Raw genomic sequence first — 26,205 nt, forward strand, 5'->3', positions numbered from 1 at the left:
TCTGGTTTGTGCTCCGTGGGACCATCATTTGTTTTTCAACAGGACAATGACCCAAAACACACCCCCAGGCTCTGTGAGGGCTGTTTGACCAGGTGGGAGCATGCAGAGCTGCATCAGATGGCCTGGTCTCCACAGCCACTGGGTCTCAACTCCGAATGAGATGGGTTGAGATGAGCTGGACTGCAGAGTGAAGGAAAAGCAGCCAACAAGAGCTCAGGACATGTGTGAACTCCTTCACGACAGTACATTCAGTTCTGTACATACACATAAAATAAACATTAGAAACTCAAAGGTAAAATGACAGCTGATGCATCTAAATCAGTGCAATCAAATAAGAATGTTAAAACAAAAGGTTAATGTCATTACAAACTGTGTGTGCTGTGGGTGTATGCAAAAACACATTTTCAACCTCGGAGGTGTAAATCGTCCCGACGGTATTTTAAAATCCATCCACAATTTAAATGTCCGGGCGCTTCAACATCATTGGCTTCCGCCGCGAGGCTAACACGTCCCAGTGAGCCAGGATTGGTTGACGCTAAGGTGCGTCAAGGTACGACAGTAAAAACGGAAGTGAATCAATGCTTCAAAATAAAGTAAAGTAGCAAAAGTTGTAAATTAGATTGTGGACCTCGTCAAGATAAGATTATCCAAGTTCGCTGCTGTATGTTTTTATGTTCTAGCTTTTTTCCTTGTTTTGCCTAATACAACATTCTAGCACTGAACTTAAACCATTGTGCAGAGGAGATCAGACTCATTGAATCCATTGAGACTTGAGAGTGCATTATTGCTCAATAGAGTAGTTACACCAAATGACCTAATTTGACAAACTCAGTGGCATGCTTATATCAAGTCCTCTAGGTATTTGTCGTTGCTTTTAACCAGATAGTTTCACCTTTCAACCTAAAACATATGCTTGGAAACAATGCTGAGAGAACAACATTCTGACCTCACTGACACTCTGAAATTCAATAACTGAAGTATTGTATAGTAGTACTGTGGTAGGTCTGTGTTGCTGAATTTCTGTTTAAAACAACCCCAGCCAGCAATGTGTTTTGTGTAACTGATTTATACTTTATTGTCTTTGCACATGTCGAGGCTCGTTGGTATGCAGATGGTATTTCAACCCAGATATACATTTCCTCTTCTTTCTAGCACAAGAGGGAATAATGCATGTTCGCAAGAAGGCTGCTGAAAAAGTAAATCTTTCTAAAAACATGAAGGTTATAGAGTACATTTTTATTCTTATGGTCTTTGACTTTTTACACTAGATACAATTTATTTCAAGCAAGGTAAAGGTCTATGTTGTGTAGACGACATTGTGGATGTAAAATTTACAGTACATTTCTTCTTAAATGCACTGGAGGAACAGGTAGTTGGTGTGGATTACGATTTCTTTGCAGTTGGCAAAAGTACAGCACGGTCAAAATGCCTTTATTTTGTAAGGTATGACCGGAAGTGTTTCTCTTATTACGGCTGACTTGTCAGTAGTGGACAGAGCTGCAAACCAGTTGAGATCCCCCCCTCCACCAGAGCAGAGGGCGAGAGGGTCCAGCCCTGCAGTCCAGCTCAAACATGGCGTGCTATGGAGGCGATGTGATGTGTCCGTGGTCCGGGTACGGATCCGCCACCGACTCCCCATCCTCAGCGGCTCCCGTGCCCGAGGAGCAGAAACCGAGGAAGAGGAGGAGAGCCTTCTGCCTGACCAGGATGAAGTCCCGCAGCAGCTCCGGCACACAGCACCAACATCAGCCCGCCGCAAACAACAACAACATGCCGTTCATGATCCACTGCCAGATCGGCAAAGAGATCAAACACATCTGCAGCAACTGCCGGGGAGCCGAGCCGCTGGACGGTGAGAGGACACGGTTCAGTCCACTGCTCCGGGGACGGGGACGGGGAGGGAGGAAGAGGAGGAGGAGGCGTCAGTGCTCCTCTGGTTTGAGATGATTATTGTCATCTGTCGGTGACCGCTCCCTGCCTACCGGGGGAATCTGCGCTACAGCACCGGGAGCAGCTCTCAGATCAGCCCTTAATGGCCCTTCTGACAATTCTGTTTACTTTACAGTGACCTTTAAAGAAGTTAGTGGTCTTTCTAAAGCCTTCATAGTGACAGAGCCCGCCAGTTTGTGATTCAGTTGAGGTGAAGTGGAGTAACCCTGGAGCATGATTTCAGATTTTGTGTGTGTGTGTGTGTGTGTGTGTGTGTGTGTGGTTTAGTCCTGCTTCCCTGTTTGCATTCGGGCTCTTTGGTCCACTTGTGTGAAACAGCATATCATCACCCTCACAGCATGTAGGCTGGACTGGCTCTGTCTGACAGTCATAACATGTCTAATGAGGTCTCAGACCAGCTGATTTCCCTGAAACATCTGTTTCCAGTATAAACCTGTGTCCACAGATGGATGCAGTCATGCAGGAGATTATTTAAACTGCTGCGGTTAATAAAGAGATGATGAGTTGTAGCTTATTCCTCCAAAAAGACCATAGAAACAACCAATTTCAGTGACTTCATCAGTAAATGAAGAATAAATATGTAAATATCATGAAACAGCCTTGGGTGAGCCTGACCAACAGTCAGAAACCTGTAGATGTTCAGTGCACACTGATATAATGTTAACATTTGAGCTGCTGGCACAGACAGAGTAGGTATTTTTGATTAATTTAATTTAATTTAATAGATGATCCGCATTGCCGCTGATTACATTGATTTTCCATCAATTGACTAATCAGTTTGCGGACTCATCGCAGCACTCGTGTCCTCACACTGTCAGCCTCTTCAGCTGGCCTGACAGAACTTCTACATTTAATCAACGAGATGATTGAATTTGAAAATCTCCCTCCAGCATTATTGTCTGTCTGCAGATCAGTACAATCATGCAGAAGCTTGATTAAGGTGTACTGTTAAGACCCAGATCCATGTCTGACCAGACCTGCGACTATTATTTTAAGTAATGATTAATTACAGCTAATTCTGCATAAAATAAATTATAACCAATTGACTTAAATGTCATAACTGATCAATACCTTAATTGGGGCTGCAACTGATGGCTGTTTTTATTACTTATTATTTTTTCAATTAATTATTCGCTCTTTAAAATGTCAGAATACTGTCAAATTGCTTGTTTTGTCTGACCAACAGACCAAAACCCAGACATTTTTAAATTAACTATAATATAAAAAAAGGGATGAGGAGTTGTTTAGAACCTGAAAGCAGCAGATGTTTGTTGTTTCTGCTTGATAAATGGCTTGAATACACAATTATAAAAATAATCTGGTAATTTCCTGTCTGTTGCTTATCAGTTAATCGGCTAAAGAATTTCTCAGTCGACTCATAAACTGGAATCGTATCATTGATTTGATTAACTGATCTAATTTGTTAATTTAGTTGGAGAATGTGTTTTCCAGTGTTCCTGTCCCACCACAGATCAACACAGAGCACGATGAGAGCTCATTTTCACTATTGATTACTGATCTCTCCCAATAATAGGCCATAAAAAACAGCTAATCCAAAACCACGAGTGGACGTACCAGCAGCATCACCTCTCGTTTGGCTGCTTTGAGTTGAGTGTTGTGTCGAGCTTGTCGCTGAGTGAGTCAGTGTAAGTAAACAGACCTGGGGTCTGACTGAAAGAATGTCACCCTGCAGTGTGAGTCTGACTCACTGCTGCAGGGGGGGGGGCAACACCAGCAGGGACCGGACACCTATACTCTGTTCACGGGGGCGATCCTGACTTAAGAGGAAAGACGTGACCCCTCAAAACCGTGACGTACATCCTGAGAGGCAGAGATCAGCTCAGAAATGAAAACAGCTGGAATCCACTCGGGCAACACAATCAGTGTGTTTTCCATCCAAATGATAAAACAGGCCTGAAAAGACTAATAGTGAGGCCATTGTAGATGTTTTTGCTTTGAGAGAAACTCTTCCTTTGTTTGGGAAGGTTTCCGTGGGCCCTCCGATATTCACACCAAGCTGCCGCCACAGACTCAAACTGTTGTCCCCTGAGCAGATCTGCCAGAGGGGCAGCTGAGCAGGCGGGTGGATGTTGTTGTTGAAGGGCCTCTCGATGGTAGCTGCTGAGCTGGTACAGATCTGAACTGACATCCCTCTTGTAACGAGGCCACAACAAGGCTGACATCTCCTCCTGTCTGCAGCTGCTCCAGATTTGCTTGTTTTTACCGCTCACATACTGTGCAGCTTTTATTTGTGGCCATCGTGTCCTTGGCAATCATTGCCTCATCCTGCCAAATGATAATAATTTCAATTTGACAAAATGTTTCCAAAACAAAACAGATTTTTTTTTATGCCACAGATAGTTGTGCCCAAACAGATGGCCCGGAGGTGCAGTGGTTAGCATTGTTTCCTCCCAGCCAGAAGGGTCCCAACCTGCCGGCTGCATGCGCTCCCAGTGTCTGTGTGGGTTTAGTCCAGCCGCTCCAGCTTCCTCCCACAGTCCAAAGGCGACATGCAGGTTAATTGGTGCCTCTAAAATGGCCCGTAGGTGTGAGTGTGAGCATCAGTGTTCATCTCTCTCTGTGGCAGCTGTGTGATTGAGTGGTGACCTTTCCAGGGTGCACCCAGCCTCACGCCCACAATGTAAAGTTGGATTGGCTGCACCCCCCCGGTCACCCTGCAAGAGATAAATGGGTATAGCTATTAGATGGGCAGAAATTTCATCAACTGCTCATTAAATTTGATCGTAGACATATTTGAATATGCCCAGGTTTGTAATATTTGACATAAAATTACTTAAAAGCACATTTTGCAGATGCTTCAGAATCTTAATTAATCATTTTCATCAGTCAATATTTGATCGTGTTTTTAGGTGGTGCAACAGCAAAGGAATGACTGACTAAGTGGACGTTTTGCCAAATTTTTCCTCCTTTAAAGGTCCACTATTTTTGTCACGTGAAAGTACAATCCTTATTCCTAATCCTTATCCCCTAAATTGGGACGTTGTGTAAAACATAAATAAAACCGAATGTGATAATTTGCTAATCCTTGTTGGCATATACTTAAAAACAGTACTAAGACAATATATTTAATGTTTGACCTCATCAATTTTTACTTTTTGTAAATATCTGCTTATTCTGAATTTGATGCAACAACATGTTTCAAACTGGGAAAGTAGTGGAACGCTCCAAAAACACCTGTTTGGATCATTCCACAGGTAAACAGGTTGATTGGTAACAGGTGATAGTATCATGATTGGGTATGAAAGGAGCATCCTGGAAAAGCTCAGTCGCTCACAAGCGAGGATGGAGCGAGGTTCACCACTTTGTGAACACATGACTGTATAAAGGAGATTAGTGCATGGGCTCAGGATGGGAACACACAGTCTACGCTGTGTTTACTCGTTGTCTGTAAACACAGTTTGTTTGCATCTCATTGCATTCTGTTTTTATTTAAGTTTCACAAAGTGTTCCAACTTTTTTGGAGTGAGGCTTGTAGGCAGCTCTGATTGGCTTGTGCAGGTTTGCATGTGTAAACTTTTCCATTCCCCTGCAGTATATCTGTGTAAATATGTATGTCGGTGACTGCTGGCACTTGTGTGTGTTTACATGCCTCGGTTTCCTTTGTTTTATGCACTGCCTGTGGCTCAGGCATCATGCACTCATTCCACAGAGTCTGTCTTATACTGCAGGATGTTGTGTGTAATGAGAAAAGTTGTAGTTTCGAATGAAAAATGAGAGAGTGCACGCTGTGTAGAACAGCCTCGAGCAGGATTACTTTCAAACAACCCCCTGTAGGGCCATGAGAACTTCTTGACTTGACTTGAATCGTGGGGATATTTTTGTACAAAAAAGTAGGAATGAGTTGTGGATACTTGCTGTAATGCTCCTTTTTTTCTGCTTATGCTCTATTTTTCGACCTGTGTTTAATTCCTCTCTGTCAGGCCGTCCTGAGATTTGTCTTCATCCGTACCTCAAATCTCTCTGGGAGCTTTCGCCCCTTGTCTAACTGTGATTAACTGAGATCCAAATAAGCTTTTCCTGTCTTGATTATGCACAGCCCCCTGGGAGAATGTGCCCCTTGACATTTGAATCACACGCAAGTGATCATCACTTTTCCTTAGCTGCGGTATGGCAGTAAATATGCAATGTGATAATTAAATATTTGCTTTCTACCTGATCTAGAAGTCACTACATGAAGCAGCCTGGCATGACATGTTCTTCAATCCTATAAGTCTTGAGCTTGTCACCCAGCAAGCCACATTATACATCAGCGTCTGTATTATCTTGTCACCAACCTCTAAATTTAGAATGATTTACATTTGAGTACCTCCGTCATTAAGGGTGTGTGACAAGTGAAATTTATAGCTGCTAGATTGACTTCTTGTGACAAATGAGGGCCTGTGGGTCGGTAGGATGTCCTCCAGGAGGAGGGCATCTAAGAGCTGTAATACTGAAAACTGTCCATCCCAGTTTCCCAGAGTCAAAGGTGATGTCTTCAGATGTCTTGTTTGGTCCAAAACCCAAATATGTCCAGTTCATGATGACACAAAATTAGAAAGGATCCAAAATTTGAGAAGCTGAAACCAGAGAAATGTTTTATATTTTCCTTTAAATGATTAATCTGTTATCAAAATAGCTGCTGACTAATTTCTGGTCGATCACCTAATGAATGAATCAGCTAATAATTGCAGCTGTGAGACCTGTGTTTTTTTTTGTCATCGTGAAAACAGCTGAGGATAAATACCCAGTATGCCTAGTAGTTTTCTAAGTGTTGTTTGCCTGCTTGTTGATGAGCTTGTTGTTGTTTTCCAGCTGAGGAAGTGGAGAGGTTGGCAGCGATGCGCTCTGATTCGCTGGTTCCAGGCACGCACACGCCTCCCATTCGGCGGCGGAGCAAGTTCGCCAACCTGGGACGTCTGTTTAAACCGTGGAAATGGAGGAAGAAGAAGAGCGAAAAGTTCAAGCAGACCTCTGCTGGTGAGAAAGAACCAAAACACTGTGAACACATCATTTCCATTAGCACCCTGTTCCCCGCCGCTGCTCCCTGTAGTAATCTGCTTCACTCACGACTCCCACACAAGATAAATGTCTCCCCGTTGCACCTAGCAACAGTAGCACTGATGAATGGCAGCTCAGAGGTGCTGTGCTGCAGAGCAGGGGGTCATATAGAGGCTATGCATGATTATGGTTGTGTGACGCTGGTAGGTGAAAGCGTCGTGTAGCGCTGCCCGCTTCCTTTCAGCAGCCATGTTAACCAATCAGGCGGCTCAGACAGGACGATTGTCAGCAGAAATAGTTTTGGTCTATTTTCTCTGTGCCCCACCAGGTGAATCTGGTGGTGAATATGCAAGAAACCCCAGTGATAATCTATTAGAAAGGCTAAAATGATATATATGATATAAATGATCCCATGCATCTCGTCACCTGAAAACCTGCCCATCCACTATCATCATAACAAATACTGGTGTATCACTGCTGTTTGTGATTGTGCTTTTTAAATTACCAGTTTTGTGTGAACAGAGAGCGAGAGAGATGAGAGCACACACGCACACACACACACACACACACACACACACGCTCACACACAAAGAGCCCAGGCTACTGTTTGTGCAGGAATTGAAGTATTGCGGTGCCTTCGCCTATACACTACCAGAGTCCATTGACAAAAACAGTAATTTTCCTTGGCATATTATGTAGAAAACACAAAATAAAACTCACCAAAACCATCTTGGTTAGTCTTTCCACTGTTCTAACAATCACCAGCTCAGGTACATCAGAAACATATTTGTCTTGGTAAGGAGCTGCTGAGTAACCTTAATCCATGTAATGTAATTATCATTCACTGAATAATAAAGATAGAATATGACCAGTCATGTATTTCTAACAACGTTCAAAAAAGTAAAGAAAAGGAAGAATCTGGAGTCTGTGGAAAAATGAAACAAACTGAAAAGCTCATTTACATTTATTATACTCGGTTCAGACATTATGGCTAGAAGCTGTTAATTACAGGATTCATCAGAGATGTAAACGTAGCAGCTGTGGAAGAGGTGATTACGAATGTTCACTGCAGCAACAAATTAGCTTTAAATGGCGATCGCCAGTGTGCCGCCGTGTGTCGTCTGTGTGATGTTAGCCCCATTATCTTAGGACATGCGGATGTGGGTACATATGTCTGGTTCTCCGATACAATATGCACTCAGTAGTAAGCTGTGAAATGGAGGAAGGCATTTGATGCGGACGGAGAAATGGAAGCTGTTGTTGTTTCTCAGCTGGCCGAGTCTTTCTCCATCCTGTTCTCACTGAGAGCCACAAACACACAGGAGCGGGGTGAAGAGAGGCTTCCCACAGCCAAGCTGTTCTCCCAGCTGTCACAGCAGGTGAATGAAACCTGCTTCCTTTCTCCGTATGCAGCTCAAACACAATATACATTTGACAGCACACACACGCGTGCACACAGCCGTGAGCACCATGTGTTACTGCTGGACTCCCGCCATCGTTCAGTCCAAGTGCATCCATGGTGCATCGCAGAGAGGGTTCACAGCGATGAAAACAAAAACCTGAGAAACTGAATGAAACATATTCGCTGTTTTTCATGTTTTACTTTCTCTGTTTTATGTGAGCATTCTTTTCTTGTTCATTATTCAGCAAGAATTGAAAAAAACATCACTTTTAATGCTTATGCACCTGGGCCAGATGAGTATGGTGATCTGTTTTACTTCCTGTTGACAACCTGTCAACCGCCACTGTTGCTATGTGCTATTACTGTCCTGAGGTCAGCACTTAGCTCATCTCGTCGGGCTGTAAAATATAAAACTGGTTCGGAGCACAGATTAGTCTTGCAGGCACACAGTTGTGCTTGTTTATGTGTTGACCGGCTGCTTCTTCCCTGCGTGTTGAGTCACACTTACAGGAACTTGCTCATAAGACCTGAATTCCCACAATGCTTCATATTGTTTCTCACCTTTTGCTTTAACCTCAGGCCTTGTAGTCATTGGCTGATTGTTGTCATCCTGTGTTCTGCTGTGGATAATATTCACATGTCCTGCATCCAGCTCGTTTAATTTAAAGTACTTCAGGCTGAGTAATGTTAATGAGAACCTGTCTCAAGAGGAGAGATGAGATGAGAGTCAAATGATTCCTGTCAGATAACTGTTGGGAACACAATGCAATTAAAATTCGTCTCCTGGCATTCATTAAGCTCCGAAAAACTCATCTGTGTCCATCAAGATTACATATGTAGAAAGTGTTCCATGAAAAATCCCTTAATGCCTCAAGATGGCTTAGATGTAACTCTGCACATTTACCTTCATTTAATATGCACCAATACTGGCCTCTATCTCCACCACAGCTCCACCGCTCTCCTGCAGCTCCACCTGCCTGCTCGCCAAACCCCTGCTTGCTTTCTGTTTAGTTTGCTACTGTAGCTCCAACCTGAAACAGTTTCCTAAGAACACCAACCCCACAGTCATGACGTTTTCTGTCAGAACCGTCGTAATGAATATAACCATCAATCGGCAAGCTGTTTATCAGCACTCTCAAGTCATATAAAGTGTCCTATCAAATGATCTTTCCACTTTACTCATGTACTGCAGGTGACTTCTGCGTATCCAGATCTGCAGTGTTCCTCATGTCCACCTCCTAAGAGACAACAGATGAAGTGAAAAGGAGAGTTGTTCTAAAAAGAAAGTAGAAAAAGGCAAAATATGAGCTTATTCTGTGCTCATGTTCAAAATGTGATACAGACGATTAAGTGAGGTTTATCAAACCCCTGTCGTCCATCGTACAGTTGTAATCTGTCCTGCAGACACTGTGTATTTATGTGTTTGGTTCCCGGAGGAACAGCTGATTGTGAAGCCCATGCATAGATATGAGGCTCAGTCAAACATGTGCCGCAGCTGACACATTCTTCAACACCGACAAAGCTTCTGAGCGTCCAGTTGTTGTTTATCTGACGTCACGTCTCCTCTGCTCCCACAGTGCTGGAGAGGAAAATGTCCACTCGCCAGAGCAGAGAGGAGCTCATCAAGAAGGGAGTGCTGAAGGAGGTTTATGAGAAAGGTGAGAAAGAAGGTGATAAATAGAGTGTGAGGCTAACGTGTAAAAAAGACCAGTTGATTCATCCATTTGTTCCTTCGCTTTTTGGACCCTTTTTTATAAAGTAAAAATGTTCCAGCTTCTCAGATGTGACAGTTTGCCTGCTTTTCTCTGTCGCATGTCACTTTTGTAATATCTGGTGGTTCAGTCTGTTGCTATGTCCGGGAAATAACTGGATATGGTGATTTATGGACAGTGGAATCGTGATGAAATTATCAAAATAGTGAGCCCAAGGTGCAGCCTTGACATTTGTTGGTTTGTCCAATCAAGAGTCCAGAACTCAGAGATAGCTAACTTGAAGAGATTTAACAGAGAAAAGAAGTAAATCTATACATTTAAGGAGCTGGAACCAGGGATGTTTGGCATTTTGCTGGATTTTTTTTTTGCTTTAATGATTAATTGATTATTACATTTGTTGTGGGCTGATTTTCTTATTACTTGTTTCAGCTTTTTTGGCAGCTCAGATGAATGTTTTGTTGCTGCCTGATGCAGATTTTAAGAAGTAAACAGTAAAGCAACACTGCCTCCGCTGCCTTTGAACTTTTTTTTTTTCCGTTTTTGCTGATCCTGTTCATCATTTCTCGCTCCCTGCTCTCTGTCACATAGACGGCTCTACCCCGGCTCTGCGAGAGGAGGTGAAGATGGAGAACGGGCGTTCTCCGGTGCTCGGCTCCACCCTGTCAGAGTCTGAAGGTACTGAGCTGATGGAAGGAGCGGCTGCAGCTGTAGGTAGGCAGCGGAGCCTCGGCACCATTGCTGCTGCTTCTCTCGCCTTGTATTGTAGCACCTGACTGTTTTAATATTTTGTTTGTTCTCCTCAGGCTCTGTGGAGTTTCAGATGCCAAGTGAGGGTGCATGTCAACAGGACCACGCTCAAAAATCCATCCAGGCTCCGCCCACCAAGAAGTCCAGTGTGTATCCAGCTGACGGTGCTGAATCGATGCTCTCCAGACCTCCTACGCTACACAAACAACCTCCTGCGCTACCACCCAAACCCTTCAACAGACTACCTAATCACATTACAGGTTGAGTTTGTCTTTGTGCGCACTCATGATTGCTTGTGTGAATGTATGTATGCAGGTCTAATCCTCCCACACCCTCCCTCTGTGCAGACGGTGCCCCCGTGAAGCTGCCATGTATGTCGGTGAAGTTGTCTCCTCCTCTACCTCCAAAGAAGCTCATGATCTCCGTACCTGCAGGGAGCATGGAGCCCTCTTCGCTCGCCTTCCAGAAGTGCCCCGCCCCTCCTAGCCACGCTCCAATGGGCGGGCACTCTCTGCAGTACGGGACGCTACCTGTCCCCCTCCACCCCCCCAGCCGAATCATAGAGGAGCTCAACAAGACGCTGGCCCTCACCATGCAGAGGTTTGAGAGGTGAGGATCAAACTGCTGCCATGGAGGATCTGATGCACAGATAAAAACTCAAAATGCTCTGTTTGGCTTATCATCGTGCAGAACATTGATGTTATTCCTGTACTGTGGAACCCAGGTGTCGCCAAAATGTCAGCTTTTTATGAGCTAAGAAAAAGATAATCACAGCTAATTAAGTGAGTTTTATATAAATGACAACTATAGAAATAAATACTCAGGTTGTGTTCAGGTTCCTGCTGAAATTGCTGCAGGGATAGAAATACTGTCATTGACAAAATATCACAAATGGAAAGCTGTGTTGTTTTCATCACCCCTGGTGCCTAATGGAAGCATACTGGTTACATCCCGTCTCCTCCACATCCATCACTATCATTGGTTGCCTGTCGGCAGGTTATTTGCTACAAGCCGGGCTCTAGACAGGTGTTGTTGGTCACGTAAAAGCTTAGTGATGTGCTGTTCGGGTGTATACCTGTTTATTCTTACAAATCCCTCTTTCATTTCACACTGTTTTGCTTCTGACTGCTTTTCTTTAGCATTGGTCTCTTCTCTGACTGCATGGTTGTGATGGATGACCAAACACGAATGATTCAAAAGGACTTGAGGGTTTGATTGGTCATAGCCACGATGGTGGACTTTTCGCTCGCATGCAGCTGCTCTCCTGTTATTTCACAACTTCATGCAACATTGAGCAAACACCTCTGACCTCTGCCCTCTCCCACCAACCTGCAGCTCCCTGATGCACGCTGTTCCCACGGTGATGATCGAGTGCGACGACGACAAAGAGAACCTCCCCACCGAAGCGGACTACGAGGACCTGCCCGGTATGTACAAGGATGAGGAAGAGGAGGACGAGGAAGAGGAGGAGGAGGACGAAGACGAGGAGGACGAAGAGGACGATGAGGAGGAAGATGAGGATGATGCATTGTTTACAAGTAGGTGTTTTTCTTTGGGGTGTAAGGCATCCACCTGCTCCTCATTCGAGACTGAGCTTTGACCTATTTGACCAAAACTTTCCAGTGTCAATTTGCATAATCTGACTCACTGGCCTGTGGTTATTAATTCTAACAGATAATGTCTGTACATGCATGTATGAGCACATGTGTGTTTCTATATGGTTGCACAACATCACACATGGCTGGAAGCGCATCACAGCTGCAGCTTGTTATGAGAGATGTGAATTATTTATTACGGAAGCATGTTTATATTTCATTTAGTTTATTTATTTTGCACAAGTAATATACACACGATACATAATGCAGAAGAAAAGGAAAAATGATGTGTGCTGGTGAGAATGAAAACCCAAGACAGGTCGCTAATGTCACCAGAAACATTAAAGCTGCAGTAGTTGATTATATTCTGCCACAATTTAACTCAATAAATAAAGGCACAAAAAGTAATCTGGTAGATTATAAAGAGTTTGTATGATGTGCAGGTTTTCACTCGCTGTCTTGCCTGAAATAAACAGGGCCTTTGCTTATGTCATTTACATTGCATTGCACTTTTCTGAGGTATATTAAGCTTCAGGGACAACAAGCACTCACAAGAGTGAGCCAACTGTTGAGATCATTATGTAGAATCTAAATTGATCACAAGATAGTTGAGATACATCCCAGTGTGCCTGTTTCTCTCTGGTAGCCTCAAGGAGAACCTGGAAATAAAAACAACAAAATGGACAAAATAAGAACAGCAATGATAAATAACTGCCAGAATAATGTTAGATACTAGAGAAAAATCTATCCAGGCTCCTGACAGTCAACTGTATTACTGTATGGTCATTGAAGGCACACTGGCCATGAAGGTTTTACGAAAGGACTCTCTGGCCATCAAGCTGAGCAACCGTCCATCGAAGAGGGAGCTGGAGGAGAAAAACATCCTGCCGCTGCAGTCGGACCAGGAGAGACTGGAGTCACGACAGCAGACAGCCACCAAACTGACCAGGTGAGTCCACTCGCTCCAGTGCTTGAGCCCGTGTTGTGACAGTTGTGACCCGGCTGTGTGCATTGATTTTCCAGCCCACTTTAGATGAAACCACGTTCACTTCCATGTGACGAAAGCCTCGATGGCTGCAGGCACTGCGGAATATGGCAGCTATGGTAGTGTGGAAAATAGTGATATGGGACTGAATTTGATGAATTTTCTGTTAAAGTAATGAGACATTAACACTGAAGGAGTATGATTTTACAGTTTGAGTCAAGCCTAGAAGCTGTATTATGTGTAGCTGTGGTTGTGTTCATCTGTAGCAGCCAGCGGTAGGTGGGTTTAATAGAACTCACTTGTCTGAATTATGTTAAGACTTAAAATTGTGCATAATTAAGGGAATGGCCACATTGAGTGACAGCTAGCTGCTAGGTTACCGCAACCAGGCTTCATTCTGCCCGCCTCATCTGCATCCACGCTCCACCTCTTTACCCATTTCTGGATTAGCTGGGAGTTTGGAGTCAGATGGTAACAGCTGGAGCCTCTGTCATTGAGCTTCTTCAGAAACCTATGAGAGACACCTCTATTTTCCCAGCTACTATAGCTGCCATATTCCGCAGGACCTGTGTGAGCGTGGTCTCCATGGGAACGCAGTCGTCCAGGCTTTTGTCAAATGGAAGTGGGCGTGGTTTAATCTAAAGTGGGTTGGGAAAAGAGATGGATGCAACCTGGCTGCTGAAGGGAGCAGATGATGGATGATGAGTCATAATGGAGGGAGGAGGCAGGGCTGAGAGGAGAGAGATTAAAGCTGAGGAGCCGTTATAAGACAAGCAGACGTGAGGAACATGGAAAGTGGGAGTCGTGTGTAGATAGAGGGTTGAAAAGGTGAGTTTGAGTGAAAGGTGCAAGTGAGCATGTGCTGATACAACTATGTTTCCCAAAACAAGCATAGAACATTAACTCTAACCATTCCTAATGTAGAATTATTAAAAGCATTTTGGTTTTGATTTTGAAATATTTCATCATTTTCAAGTAAGGATTTCAATACATTTTCATATTGATTAATTTGTTAATTTCAAATTTTTTTTTTAATTATTCTTTTTTTTTTACATTTAATTACTTAATGGAAAAAAGTGCACAAAACAATTAACCAGTTTTCTTTGACCAACAGACCAAAAACTCAAAGATATTTAATACTCAGTGATATAAAACAGAGGAAAGAACCAGGTCGTCACATTTGAGAAGGTGGAACCAGAATTCTCAGAATTAACTAATTTTACTTCATGATGTCTGACATGAATTCAATTAAAAAAAAAGTTCTTTTAAATTTGGCAGCAGTGGTGGAAAGTAACTAAGTACATTTACTCAAGTACTATGCTTCAGTACAGTTTTGAGGTATGTGTACTTAACTTGAGTATTTTCATTTACCGATAATTTATACTTCTACTCCACCACATCTGTGCTTTGCTACATGTGCTTGATAATTTTAGTTACTGCAGATCCAGATGAATAATACAAAATATAATGAAGATTATAGGTTAAGATAGAACTTTTTTGCTCCCCAGGGGAAATTCACAAGCTACCCAGCACATAAAGTGTGAAGTAATTGCAATTCCTTCACCTTTACCATCTACAACATTAACTTAAATGAAGATAAATAACTAGAATTCAATAATATGACATATATTTCTTTGAAGTGGGCCATTCAGCGCAAGAGTACTTTAAATGTTGGCACTTTAAGTATATTTTGATGGTAACACTTTTGTTCTTTGAGTTGAATATAATTTTAAAGGACTTTTAAATATAACACAAGTATTTCTACACTGTCATTTCTACTTTTATTCAAGTACAAGATCTTAGTACTTCTTCCACCTCTGCTTGGCAGAGAAAACAACACTCCAGTACCCTTTCTCCATCACATCCCATTGTTTTGTGCAACATCTGGTCATGTATTATGGTTGGATAGGAGCCTTTGGTTTTGATTTTTCTAATGAAATGCTTATCTTACAATTTGTTCATGAGATTTAGGCACACTGGTACCATTTACCTTGAAAAAGATAGAAGATTTTCCTCCTCCTCTGGCTTCTCTTTGACCCCCTCAGTGGTCACAATCTCCTGCTCTTGGCATCTTTTTACTACTGCTGCTCTCACTCACCATTATTCATCCTACCAGCTGTATAAATAACTGCTCCACCTCAAGTTCACAAAATACAACCTCATAAAACAGTGACATCACATGCAGTCAGCTTGTCAGCCTAGTCGGTTCATAAGAGCAACACTTCTGCTTGCCTACGATTTTGCAGGAATCAAGTACAATAATGATGATCTGGAAGTAAACACAAGCACATAAAAAAATCCTAAAAATAGATTTCCTGAAATAGACGTGTCACTATTTTTTCAGGCGGTTGAGTCAGCGGCCGACTGCAGAGGAGCTGGAACAGAGGAACATACTCAAACGTAAGTAGCCCCGCATACAGTGGGAGAAACAAATCTGTCAATCATCCAGGTGTGTGATGGTGCTCTGCTTCTCCTTCCTGCCAGCTCGAAACGATCTGGAGGAGCAGGAGGAGAAGAGGGAGATCAAGAGACATTTGTCCAGAAAGGTAAGACGGAGGTGGAGATGACAGAGTCTTTGATCATTCTTAGATGGTTAGTTCATGACCCCGGCTGGAAATATGATCATGGTTGCCATGGTGACCAAATTGCCACTCTTCAGCCTGCAGCCTTTTGAAAGGATGATAGTATTATCTCTTGCATCCTCCTTACATTCTGTGTGTGTGTGATCGACTCCATCTTAGCAACAATCCCAGGACTCTGGTTGTAGTAGAAGTCAGTGTGTGAGGACGGGGGGAGCTCAGTCTGGATTTCTGTCAGTCTGTCAGTTACAACGGGCGTTCCACAGGGATCTAGTCTGGGGCCTTATACAGTATTGCTGATTCTGTCCAATTAGGCATTGAGAAACTGCAGCTTTCCTTTCATGCACTGCAACATTCTCCAAGTAATCTTCAGATGAAACTTGTCACACATGAAATGAAATTCATTTTTTTTCTCAAGATTCAGAAACTACAGTAATCTTCATATCTCTATTGTCAATGGTTTAAAGATCGAAACGGTTGCATAATACAGGTATCTTGGCATCTGGCTTGGCAACAGATTTACATTTAAATAACACATTGGGAACCTTGTTGGCAAAAGATACAGAAATAAAACCAGCTTTCCTTTGATTTGTAGGAAGAGGATTGTTGAATCAGCTTTCCCAACAGTGCTCAACTTTGAGGATGTAATTTACAAATATGTCGCTTCATCAACGCTTAGATTGTGTTTACCACTCAGCCCTGAGGTTTAACACTGGTGACAGCTACAATACTCACCACTGTACCCTCTATGATAAGGTCAGTTGGGCTTCTTTCACTGAGATACACAATAAGCACTGGTGTCTGTACATCTACAAAGCCCTGATGAATATTACCATCATGCATTACATCTGTGTTATATTGCAACCCGGGTCCATTTTTAACTCACTCCAGTGACGGGCTGGTTCTTCAGGGACCTCTTGCTCAGACTGATAGTAGAAGAGCTGCTTTTAGTATTAGTGCAGCACACCCTCAGAATCAGTGTGACCTACAACTGGACACTCTTTTACCTTTTGGACACTTAAAAAATATACTTAATAACCATCCATTACCCACCTGTACCCAAAAAGAACTCATCAGACATGAGTGGAATTTGGTGGTAAATGGGGACGAGCCAAGAGGTGCAGGTCCAGTCTTTTTTTTTTTAGATATGTCCACTTCACTATAGTTTCTCAAAAGTAAACCTCTTCTGTTCATCCACATAAAAATGTAGTTGGCAGTTATGCGACCTGTGTGCTTTCTAGTATTTTATTGATTATTCAACTTTACGTGTACAAAGAAAAAAACAAGATGATTGTTCTTTTATATTTCACTGATTTTCAAACATAATTGCACACAGAAAAAGAGGTTTTTCCACATTCTCTACAGCAGCCAAGAGACATGAAGCAGCCACTTTCCTGACTGAAACATGCTCTCTAACAGCTGTCTTTTCTGCACAGACACATGTTCCTTAGCGTGCATGTTGCAGGACATGGAGCTCATTAATAATGAGTGGACTGACACACGCCTCCTTTCTTGCACCCTCTAGCTCAGCCAGAGGCCCACAGTGGAGGAGCTGAGGGAGGCGAAGATCCTCATCCGCTTCAGTGACTACGTGGAGGTCGCTGAGGCTCAGGACTACGACAGGAGAGCAGACAAGCCGTGGACTCGGCTAACAGCTGCTGATAAGGTAAACGCACACACACAACAAGTCCCAACAATGCTTTACTAAACCTGGATTCAAGAGGTCTGTACATGTCTGCTGTATGTAAATAATTGTCTTGGTGTGTTGTTCAGGCTGCCATCAGGAAGGAACTGAATGAATTTAAAAGCACAGAGATGGAGGTGCATGAGTCGAGCCGTCATTTTACCAGGTAAGACTAAGTAGTAATGAGGCTGTGAACGGACGACTAATTGTTTGGCAGATTAAAAACTGAGGGACAACTTTGCTATTCTTAGATCATGATCTTCATAGTGAGAAAAAAAATGGATTGTCTGTTCAGAGGGTGGTGCCAGAGTAGAGGGCAAAAGGGTTTATCTTCTGAACAACGGCCGTTTTAGACTTGGCTCAGCCTTTATCAGTTTAAGATGCACTTCGTCTGCCTCAGCTGTACCTCCTGTACACTGCGTTCTTGTCACTTTGTTCAGAGTGTAGTTATTAGTCCGGACATTTCTGACTGCGTTCAGCGTTTCTGAAATGTTACTCACTTTGTTGTCATGGTTTCTCCCTGCAGGTTTCATCGGCCATAAAATGGTTCCGTCAGGCCTCGGCCATGCTTTCACTCTCCCACACTGAGCCTCGAGTGTTCAGACTGCTACCTGCTTCCCTTTCCAGTGTCGACTTCAAACTGACAGACTGGACACTCGCGCAACCTGTGTGCTGCGCCATCGCAGGAAACGGTGCAGATGCATTAAACTCTCGACTGGCATCTCCCCTCAGTGGAGATTTTACAGACTTCTTGATATTCAAAAGCTTTTATTTGTCATTTTTTATGATGAAGAGGTGGCGATTTGTTTACTTTGCAGCACTTTTGCTTTTGAGCAAGTCTTTTGGAAGTCAAACACAGAATCTGTGCCAACTTTGAGGATCGGTAGGAGGTGAAGATGGGACTTTTCTTTTTTACACAGGGATTGTTTTCTTGCCTTTCACGATGTTCTCACTCTTCTTTCTCAACTGGACTTAATCTTCCCTTGGGGGCACTTTGTGTTGGCACAGATGACATCTCAATGGTCGTTTATCTCATTTTGCCAGAGGAATTAAAATATTTACAACAGCATATGCTGTTGTAGGCAGCTGAATCTTAAGCCAAAATGTCCTAAAATCTTAATCAAAATCCCTAAATGCTCTCTGCAAGCCAGTAATAGTAAAAGATGAAGCTCTCCTAACAAATACACACCAATCAACTGAGCAATAATTTCAGATTCTGTCCTCATTTGTCCATCTCTTCCCGGGCTGCATTCAACACCTTTCAGACTTCAGATCCCCATTTTAAACCAAAGCAGCTTGACTTGCTGTGGAAGTCTTGAATGCGTCCCAGAGTGACTGCTGTTGAGAGTTCAGTAACCCACTGTGTCACTGTGCCTACAGTTCTGTTTACAGGGATTTAAAAGTTGCCAAATTTACTTGTTTCATTTGATGCAGAATATTATCTGTAGACACAGTCAAATGTTGCCGAACTCTCTGCTGAACTAAAAGAAAGTAGACTTTTTTTTGTATTTCGTTTTGTATTCTCTGAGATGAACCTTTGACGGTACAGAATATGAAGACCCTGCCACCTTACGTTTTTATTGTTTACAGTCCATATTAGGTTCACGAATTGGCCGTTTTGACCCTCTTATTGGGAGAACTGGTTGATCTCTTGTGTGTGCTATGACTGTGTCTGAGTGAGTGTGTGTATGCTTATGTACGAGCGTCAGTAATATTACTGTCTCTTGTACGTGTAAAAATCTTTTGGGAGAAAAATCTTCTCAGAATTATAAGACTTGTACATAGCAAAGAAAGTAAGCAAGACTTTTCAAATGTTTTTTGTAAAGCAGAAAAACTGCATGTGAGTATTAATTTATTGTGAGTCTTCTATGATGTATGCAGTTTCTTAAAGAAAGAAACTTATTAAAAAATAAGTTTACGCTTCCTTGCCTTTTTCCTGACAAGTTCTGAGCATCACATCAATCAGCTCGAACATCCACTCTGTATAGAAGCAGTTTTCAGTGTTCATGCATTTAAGTCCTCTCCACGTCTAGTATATCAGCTGGGAACTGTCAAAAAGAAAAGTGGCTCCCAACTCCCCAGGCTGATTGAAAGTAGCCTGTGATGAGTTTTCGGTTCAGTCGTGGAGAGACGAATCCCCGCTAACACCGAGCGCCACAGTCTGTTCCTCTCAGTGAAGTCCTGGTGCTTCCTGGGAAAGCAGCTCACCTCTGGGCCCAGATCTCTAGCGTGTGGAGCTCCACGTGGCTACACAGCGTGCACTGGAGTGCCACAATATTTGTGCCACAAGTCAATAGCTTTAGTCACAATGGCATCTGTGTTTTCCTGCGGTATCTGGAAGAGAAACGGTATTGTGAGATTTTACAAGGCACCTAGTATGAGGACAAAAACAGTGTATTTGTGTTTGCTGCGCTGTCATTTACTCACATTGCACAGAAACTTCACCACGCCTTCAGGCCGGTTGATGCCCATCAACATGATCTTGTAGCTGAGCAGAATCTCCAGGGCCACAAACACCAGGATCTTACAGGAGCCACTGATCACCTTGTCCCACACCCTAAAAATAATCAAATGGCTCATTTGACCAGTATGAAGATGATCAAGCATGTTCTATAAAAATGACTAGAACCTTTGCTTAAGAAGGATACATCTTTAATTTCTGCAGGCCTGAGCAGACATGAAACCAAAGAGACAGGCTGTCCCCTCACTCTCACTTAATCAGTTGCTTTCAAACATATCAGCAATATGCAACATTCAACTTTGTACGAATATATTCTGCTGTTTGTGTATTTGTTTCCTCTGGTAATCAATATGAGTGTCATGGCTTCGTCTCTTCTTGCTCGTATGCTGCATTATGAATTGCATAAAGTTAAAGCTTTCTCAACATTCAACTCCCTTGTGTAGCATCTTGAAAAACATATGGTGTGTATGTTGGTCCCGGGTTAAATCAGTAGCACAGATTTAGGGAAAAAAAAAAACATATGCTTTAAAGGAATCTTAAATATTATCTTGGACATATTAGCAAATCTCAGTCTGATGTGGATAAACAAGAGAAAGTATGAATCCTTGCTGTGTGTTGGCTTAATGAAAGCGTGCTGATGTAGTGAGCAGGTTTCTGCCGTTAACAGTAAACTGACCTCTGAAGGCTGGATTCGGGCAGGCAGCCAGCAAAGCAGCGTCTGAACCAGAGATTGTAGGGCAGCTGAGCCAGGGCTCCGCTGTTCTTCAGATGGTTCAGCAGTCGAGGTTCCTCCTGACTCAGATAATGCTCCAGGCTCTTTGGCTGCACCAGAACAGAACAGGAGGAAGCAACAATGTCTTCATTCATAGTGATGCAGATTCTGAATAATCTGATCCAAACTCCTGAGTCATGAAAACTGCCATGCCAAAATGCATGTTCATAACTACACCAAAACTTAAGAAAGTGGCTCCTGAAAACTTTACTTGCCCATACAAGGCCTTCAGTTCATTTCGCTTTTCAACTACCGACCAATTCTTTCTCTAACCAATAACTGAATTTTAAGACTCTTGTCAAAGGAAAGCTTTGTTTGTTTGAAACATATTTCATCCACTGATGAAGGCCACAAGATGTGTCTGAAAGCTGTGAAAAATGTCTTTGCTTTGAATTAACATTTTACTGTTAACATTTAAAGGTGGTTTCCTTTAAGCTAAAAGTGACACTTGCCAGGTGCGGTACTGAGTCTCCAAACTTTGTGTGGAACTGATTGACGAAACACTTGATGAGCCAGTAGCAGTCGACAGGATCATCTACGATCTCCTCCATGGCTCGACTGATGGAGAGGAAGTCCTCGTTCTCTTCATCCTGAAGCAACACGTCCATATCATACATTACAGTACCAAAAAAATAAAGGGAGCAAGGAGAAATGCAAGAACTAGCAACCTGAAAAGGGAGGTGCTAGTGATAGGCATCGCAACATTAACAGAACACACCTGCAAAAAAACGGTGCATGTTCTTAGCTTTTTAGATTATTCTGTGCAGTTACAAGTTGCATTAGAAGAATTCCTGCTCAGGACTGACACATTCACTGTTTGTGGTTATGTTAACCTGTAAGGCAAGATGCAACTATATCAGTGACAGCAGCTCAGTCCTGCTCTTTGTTTTGGGGAAGTTCACACACCAGCCAGACTTGGTCAGACACCATTAGATTTACCTAACTGACGGCTTCTTCCTCTTATCCTCAAATCCTTCTCTCTTGTAAAAGTGAAGCACAATGTTTGAAAATACAAATAATAAAGCATAGCTAAATCTATGTGTAACAAAAGTGTGATTCGCTTTCTAGGCTAATACATTGTTTCAAAGGTAAAAGAGGACGCAGCTCTACACTGAAGGCAGACATATTCAGGGCGATTTGGACACATTCCCACTGTGTGGTTTCCCTGTTTAATTATGGTCTGCATGTATCTACTTAGTCGTTTACTGATGTGGAACTGAAAACATAAAGGGTTTTTGTGGTAAAGATTATAAGTGACTAACACAGTCGTAACATAAATCTTAACATCACATGCTTCAAGTAGAACCAGTAATATGGTAAACATTTTCCCCTCAGCCTGCTGGGTATAATTATGAATTCATAATGAAAAGCTGAGTGCTTTGATTATTTGTGGGCTGCTTAAACAGGGAGATATCCAGTAATTGCTGTAACTTCACAAGCCACAGTATGAGGCATGGTTTGTCATTTCAATGAGACTTTAGTCATTAGATGGTACCAGAACCATTCTAAGAAGCAAATATATCAGCGATAAGACTCACACTGCTGTCATGTAATCTTAATGAAAGATTACATGTACCTATTAAAGAGGTGGAAACTGTCACTGTTCCAGTTAAATTGTTAAAAAAAAAAGACCCAGGTCTTGATGAATTCCTGCTAAAGGCCCAGTGGATTTTTAAGAAATAAAAACTATGGTCACACCTAAATTTCTTTCTGTCACTAACTACTAATCTCCACACCTCAGTTGGCTAACATATCTGGTCCTACAACCTCCCATTTTGATCACTATCACATTCCCACTTTCTTCTTTAATTAGTTCTGCATAAGACTGTCACCTGAAAAACAACTGTCATACCAAATCCTATATGGATGGTTCAGCACAATCAAGATGCAAGCTGGTGCTGCCTTTCACCATACAACATCTATTACTTTAGGGGTGCTTCATCTTACTGGGGCAGAGGTCTCGGAGCACCGTGGGAGCACTTGGCTCTCCAGCTGGAACATGCGCAGGTAGACATGGGTGGAGGGTGTTGAAGAGTTGATGTATCTCATCACCTCCAGAGCCTCCAGGATGTCCTGGTACTGCTCCTTCCTGTAGCCTCCGACCAGAGCATGAGAGTCACTGTGAGGAGGAAGGATGCCTGCAGGAACAGGACAGTTTGTTTGTTTGCTGGTTTATACAAAGAACATCACATTTGATGGTTTTACATGCAAATTTGGAAACGTGTGTGTGTGTGTGTGTGTCTTACCCAACAATACTTTCCACACATGGATCCTGTACATGGAGGGGAGGGGAAACCTCTGACTGAAGGTGCTCAGCTTTTCTAGATCTGTTAGAAGAGAGAAAACATGGACTCACTTACATCAATCAAAACTCAACCATAAACTGGTGACAAATAATGTTCATGCAGTAAATGGGAAAAGCAATGCACAGTACAATATATCCAGGTACAATCGATTGCAATGTATTGCTGATACACTGGCGCCAATATGTGATACCTGCTTCTTAACATACCAGAGGTCCGTTTCACAAAGCAGGTTTACTGAAAACTCTGAGTATGTTAACCCTGAAATGAGGGAAACTCTGAGTTTTCCGTTTCACATAGGAAGGTAAGTCAAACCAGAGAAAGAGGGGTAACTCAAGCCTGTTTCACAGACAGAGGTAAGTTAAACTCCGAGTCAGTTACCGCAGTAACTGACTCTATGAACCTAACCTGGTCGGGACCAGGTTTTACTCAAGGAACCTCGAGTTTCTCTGTGTCTCCGCCCTCTTTCAACCGCACACCGCATTCATTTCCTCATTCATTCATTCAGTCAGCAGACGAGTTTTGGCATAGTTCTGCCGTCTGTTATTAAAAAAAATCATTAAAAATATCAGTCAGTGGAAGTCCATTAGGCACAGTAGGTGGTGACTTTTTTCGTTAACATGGCATGTTAACGTCTTTTGATCATGATCCCGTGGATGAAGGTGCAGCGATACTGCGCAGAGCATCTGCCTTCTTTCTGTTGGCTGAGTAAAAGTCTGTGTTAGTTTAAATATAGGCTTAATTATTTAACATAACATGATATAGATGAGAACACTTTTTTCATTTTTAAATTTTATTTCATTCGTTAACAAAAAACAAAACATTATATGAACACAATATAACCAATTTTACAATGAAAGGGAGCCACTTAATATTTACTTTACAATGTAAAACATGATCAAAATGAGGTAGCTACCTCCATGAGATCATGCAGAGGTCTTACCTGTTTCAACCATGTTTTTATATTTCATTTTAAGCTGCTGCCAAGTGCGCTTCTCCCCCGCGGGATTGCACCTAAATGAAATAAATTAATAGGCAACCATTCAAGCAGTTTTGCCCTGTAATATTATTGTGATTTCAAAGGACTACATTTATACTCACGCATTGACCCGAGCAGCAATGTTCTCCCACGCCGTCTCCCTCTCCTTCGCAGCTGCAGCGGTGTTGGACTTCCGTCTAAAAACGTGTTCATATTCGCTGTATGAGCGCATTAAAATGTCTAATTTCCAGTGGCGTGAAGTAGGCAGCCTTCCGCTTCCCCGTTGCCATGGTGAATCCTTAAATCGGGGTTCCATTGATGCTGTCTTTTTAAAGTTGCGGTGCACGCGCTTAACTCGAGGTGAACCTACTCTGAGTTAATCAAACTAACTCAAATCTGCTGTTGTGGAATCGAAAACTCAGAGTTTCCTATCTCAGAGTAGATCAACTCAGAGTTCAGGGTTACACTCAGAGTTTGTTGAACCTGCTTTGTGAAACGGACCCCTGATGGCTCATGTGGCAACCATAACACTATCCTTAAACCAGTTTCATTCGCCATGTTGTATGTGTTGGTAAACACAGTACGAACTGTCACCTACCCAGAGGATTGTCCTTGAGCAGTATTTCCAGAGATTTCTTCTCCTCCACTCCTCTGAAGCCCACTTTCTCATAATATGCAGAGCGGAAATTTCTCTGAGGGTCGTCAGCCATAGTTTGATCTGGTCTGTGACACCTAACGTTACACAACATTTCAAACTTTTTAATGTGGAGCTTTGCGTTGCATTAGCCGTGGCATAAAGATGGAAAAAACCTGCTGAAGACTAAAACACGACGTTTCGTGGGGAAAAACATGTTACAAAACACCAACTATGAATAACATTTCGGCAAGTGCGTCGAGAAGCAAGGCTGATAATGACAGCGCCGGGCAGTCTTTCATTTAGCTAAATTACACGCGTGGGTTCGCAGAATGGAGAGACAAATGTGTGTTCAATTATTGGCAACTCTTACCTTGCACTGGTGTGTTGCACACATACACCGTGGTTTCACTTAGCCCTGACCTACTGACAGCTTTAAGCTAACTTGGCTAACCTAGCTATCTACATAACAGCTACAGAGCACAAGTAGCTACCAGCCGTTCTAACATTAACGGCAAGACCACCAGGTTAGGAGACATGGAGGTCCTTGAAGCACTACGGACTACTACCACATTTCAAAAAATTAATTGACGACTCCGTCTGCTACATGCTACACTGTTGTTATTATCAAACCATTTCCGGGTGACACTATCGAAATAAAATAGTCGTTGTAACTTGTAACTGAAATACAAATGCCTAACATGGCTCATTAGTAGTTTTTTTGTTTGTTTGTTTATTTTTATACTGCCTATAGTATCAGTATAAAACCAGCTCAGCCAAATTAGTTAACCCATGAAATTGCTTTCTCGTGGCCTATCTACAGTAAAACTTGTGTGCACAAAGGAAGCAAATGATTACGGTCCCTAAGTTTTATTTTGAAGGCGTTTCAGAGCAGAGCAAGTATTTCTTCCGGCGTAATGTCCTCCACGCCCACGGCCACTACCCACACTCGTAGCCTGCTCTTTCTGAGGTGTGCTTAAAGGGCTTTATTTGGTACTGTTTGACCAGCTTAACCAGAAGTGTACCTACTTCAAGGTGAACCAGCCTTTAAACTTTAATAAGTACTTTTAAATCATATGTTTTTTTTTAACTACTCTAATTGCCCTGAAAGAAGTTTCCTTTTATGGGCATAGCCAGTAAATGTCCAAAATGCACAAATTTAACCAGCAACAAAGCCTACATGATTTGTAACATGAAGCATAGTTCCGTCATGATATCAATGCAGACATTTTGTTCAAGCATATTTAGCTCTCATTTTCCATTCTTGACATTTCATTTGATTACTTGTGACTTAACTGAAACAATACTTTCTCAACAGTCCACTCTTTATGTATGGTTAGAGTCTGAAAATGTGGGCTCTATTACATCTGCATACAAACTGAGGAATATCCCTGATATCTTACA

General features: G+C 42.5%; 2 protein-coding genes across 2 annotated transcripts; one reads left to right on the plus strand and one right to left on the minus strand.

Moving 5' to 3' along the window:
• Positions 1-1,572: 1,572 nt before the first annotated feature.
• On the plus strand, positions 1,573-19,484 carry phactr1 (phosphatase and actin regulator 1). Its single transcript, XM_041935699.1, has 13 exons — positions 1,573-1,852; positions 6,763-6,927; positions 9,928-10,008; positions 10,651-10,773; positions 10,866-11,069; positions 11,157-11,418; positions 12,145-12,347; positions 13,197-13,353; positions 15,734-15,789; positions 15,874-15,935; positions 17,494-17,634; positions 17,742-17,818; positions 18,179-19,484. Exons 1-13 carry the CDS (start codon positions 1,573-1,575, stop codon positions 18,192-18,194), a joined length of 1,827 nt encoding a protein of 608 aa, XP_041791633.1. The 3' UTR covers positions 18,195-19,484.
• On the minus strand, positions 17,200-25,428 carry tbc1d7 (TBC1 domain family, member 7). The gene is made up of 8 exons (XM_041935700.1): positions 25,175-25,428; positions 24,766-24,899; positions 23,132-23,212; positions 22,833-23,023; positions 21,338-21,475; positions 20,790-20,935; positions 20,080-20,209; positions 17,200-19,986 (listed from the first exon to the last, which is right to left on the minus strand). Exons 2-8 carry the CDS (start codon positions 24,875-24,877, stop codon positions 19,900-19,902), a joined length of 885 nt encoding a protein of 294 aa, XP_041791634.1. The 5' UTR covers positions 24,878-24,899; positions 25,175-25,428; the 3' UTR covers positions 17,200-19,899.
• Positions 25,429-26,205: the final 777 nt, after the last annotated feature.

This window comes from Chelmon rostratus, chromosome 4, assembly GCF_017976325.1.
Source record: "Chelmon rostratus isolate fCheRos1 chromosome 4, fCheRos1.pri, whole genome shotgun sequence".
NCBI classification, from domain to species: Eukaryota; Metazoa; Chordata; class Actinopteri; order Chaetodontiformes; family Chaetodontidae; genus Chelmon; species Chelmon rostratus.

Coding starts and splice junctions, on each gene's coding strand:
- phactr1 (XM_041935699.1), top strand. CDS start 1,573: ATGGCGTGCTATGGAGGCGATGTGATGTGTCCGTGGTCCGGGTACGGA. Junction 12,348..13,196: donor GGATGATGCATTGTTTACAA/GTAGGTGTTTTT, acceptor TGGTCATTGAAG/GCACACTGGCCATGAAGGTT. Junction 15,936..17,493: donor AGAGACATTTGTCCAGAAAG/GTAAGACGGAGG, acceptor TGCACCCTCTAG/CTCAGCCAGAGGCCCACAGT.
- tbc1d7 (XM_041935700.1), bottom strand. CDS start 24,877: ATGGCTGACGACCCTCAGAGAAATTTCCGCTCTGCATATTATGAGAAA. Junction 23,213..24,765: donor GCTCAAGGACAATCCTCTGG/GTAGGTGACAGT, acceptor CTCTTCTAACAG/ATCTAGAAAAGCTGAGCACC. Junction 21,476..22,832: donor GCTCCGAGACCTCTGCCCCA/GTAAGATGAAGC, acceptor GTGTTGCTTCAG/GATGAAGAGAACGAGGACTT.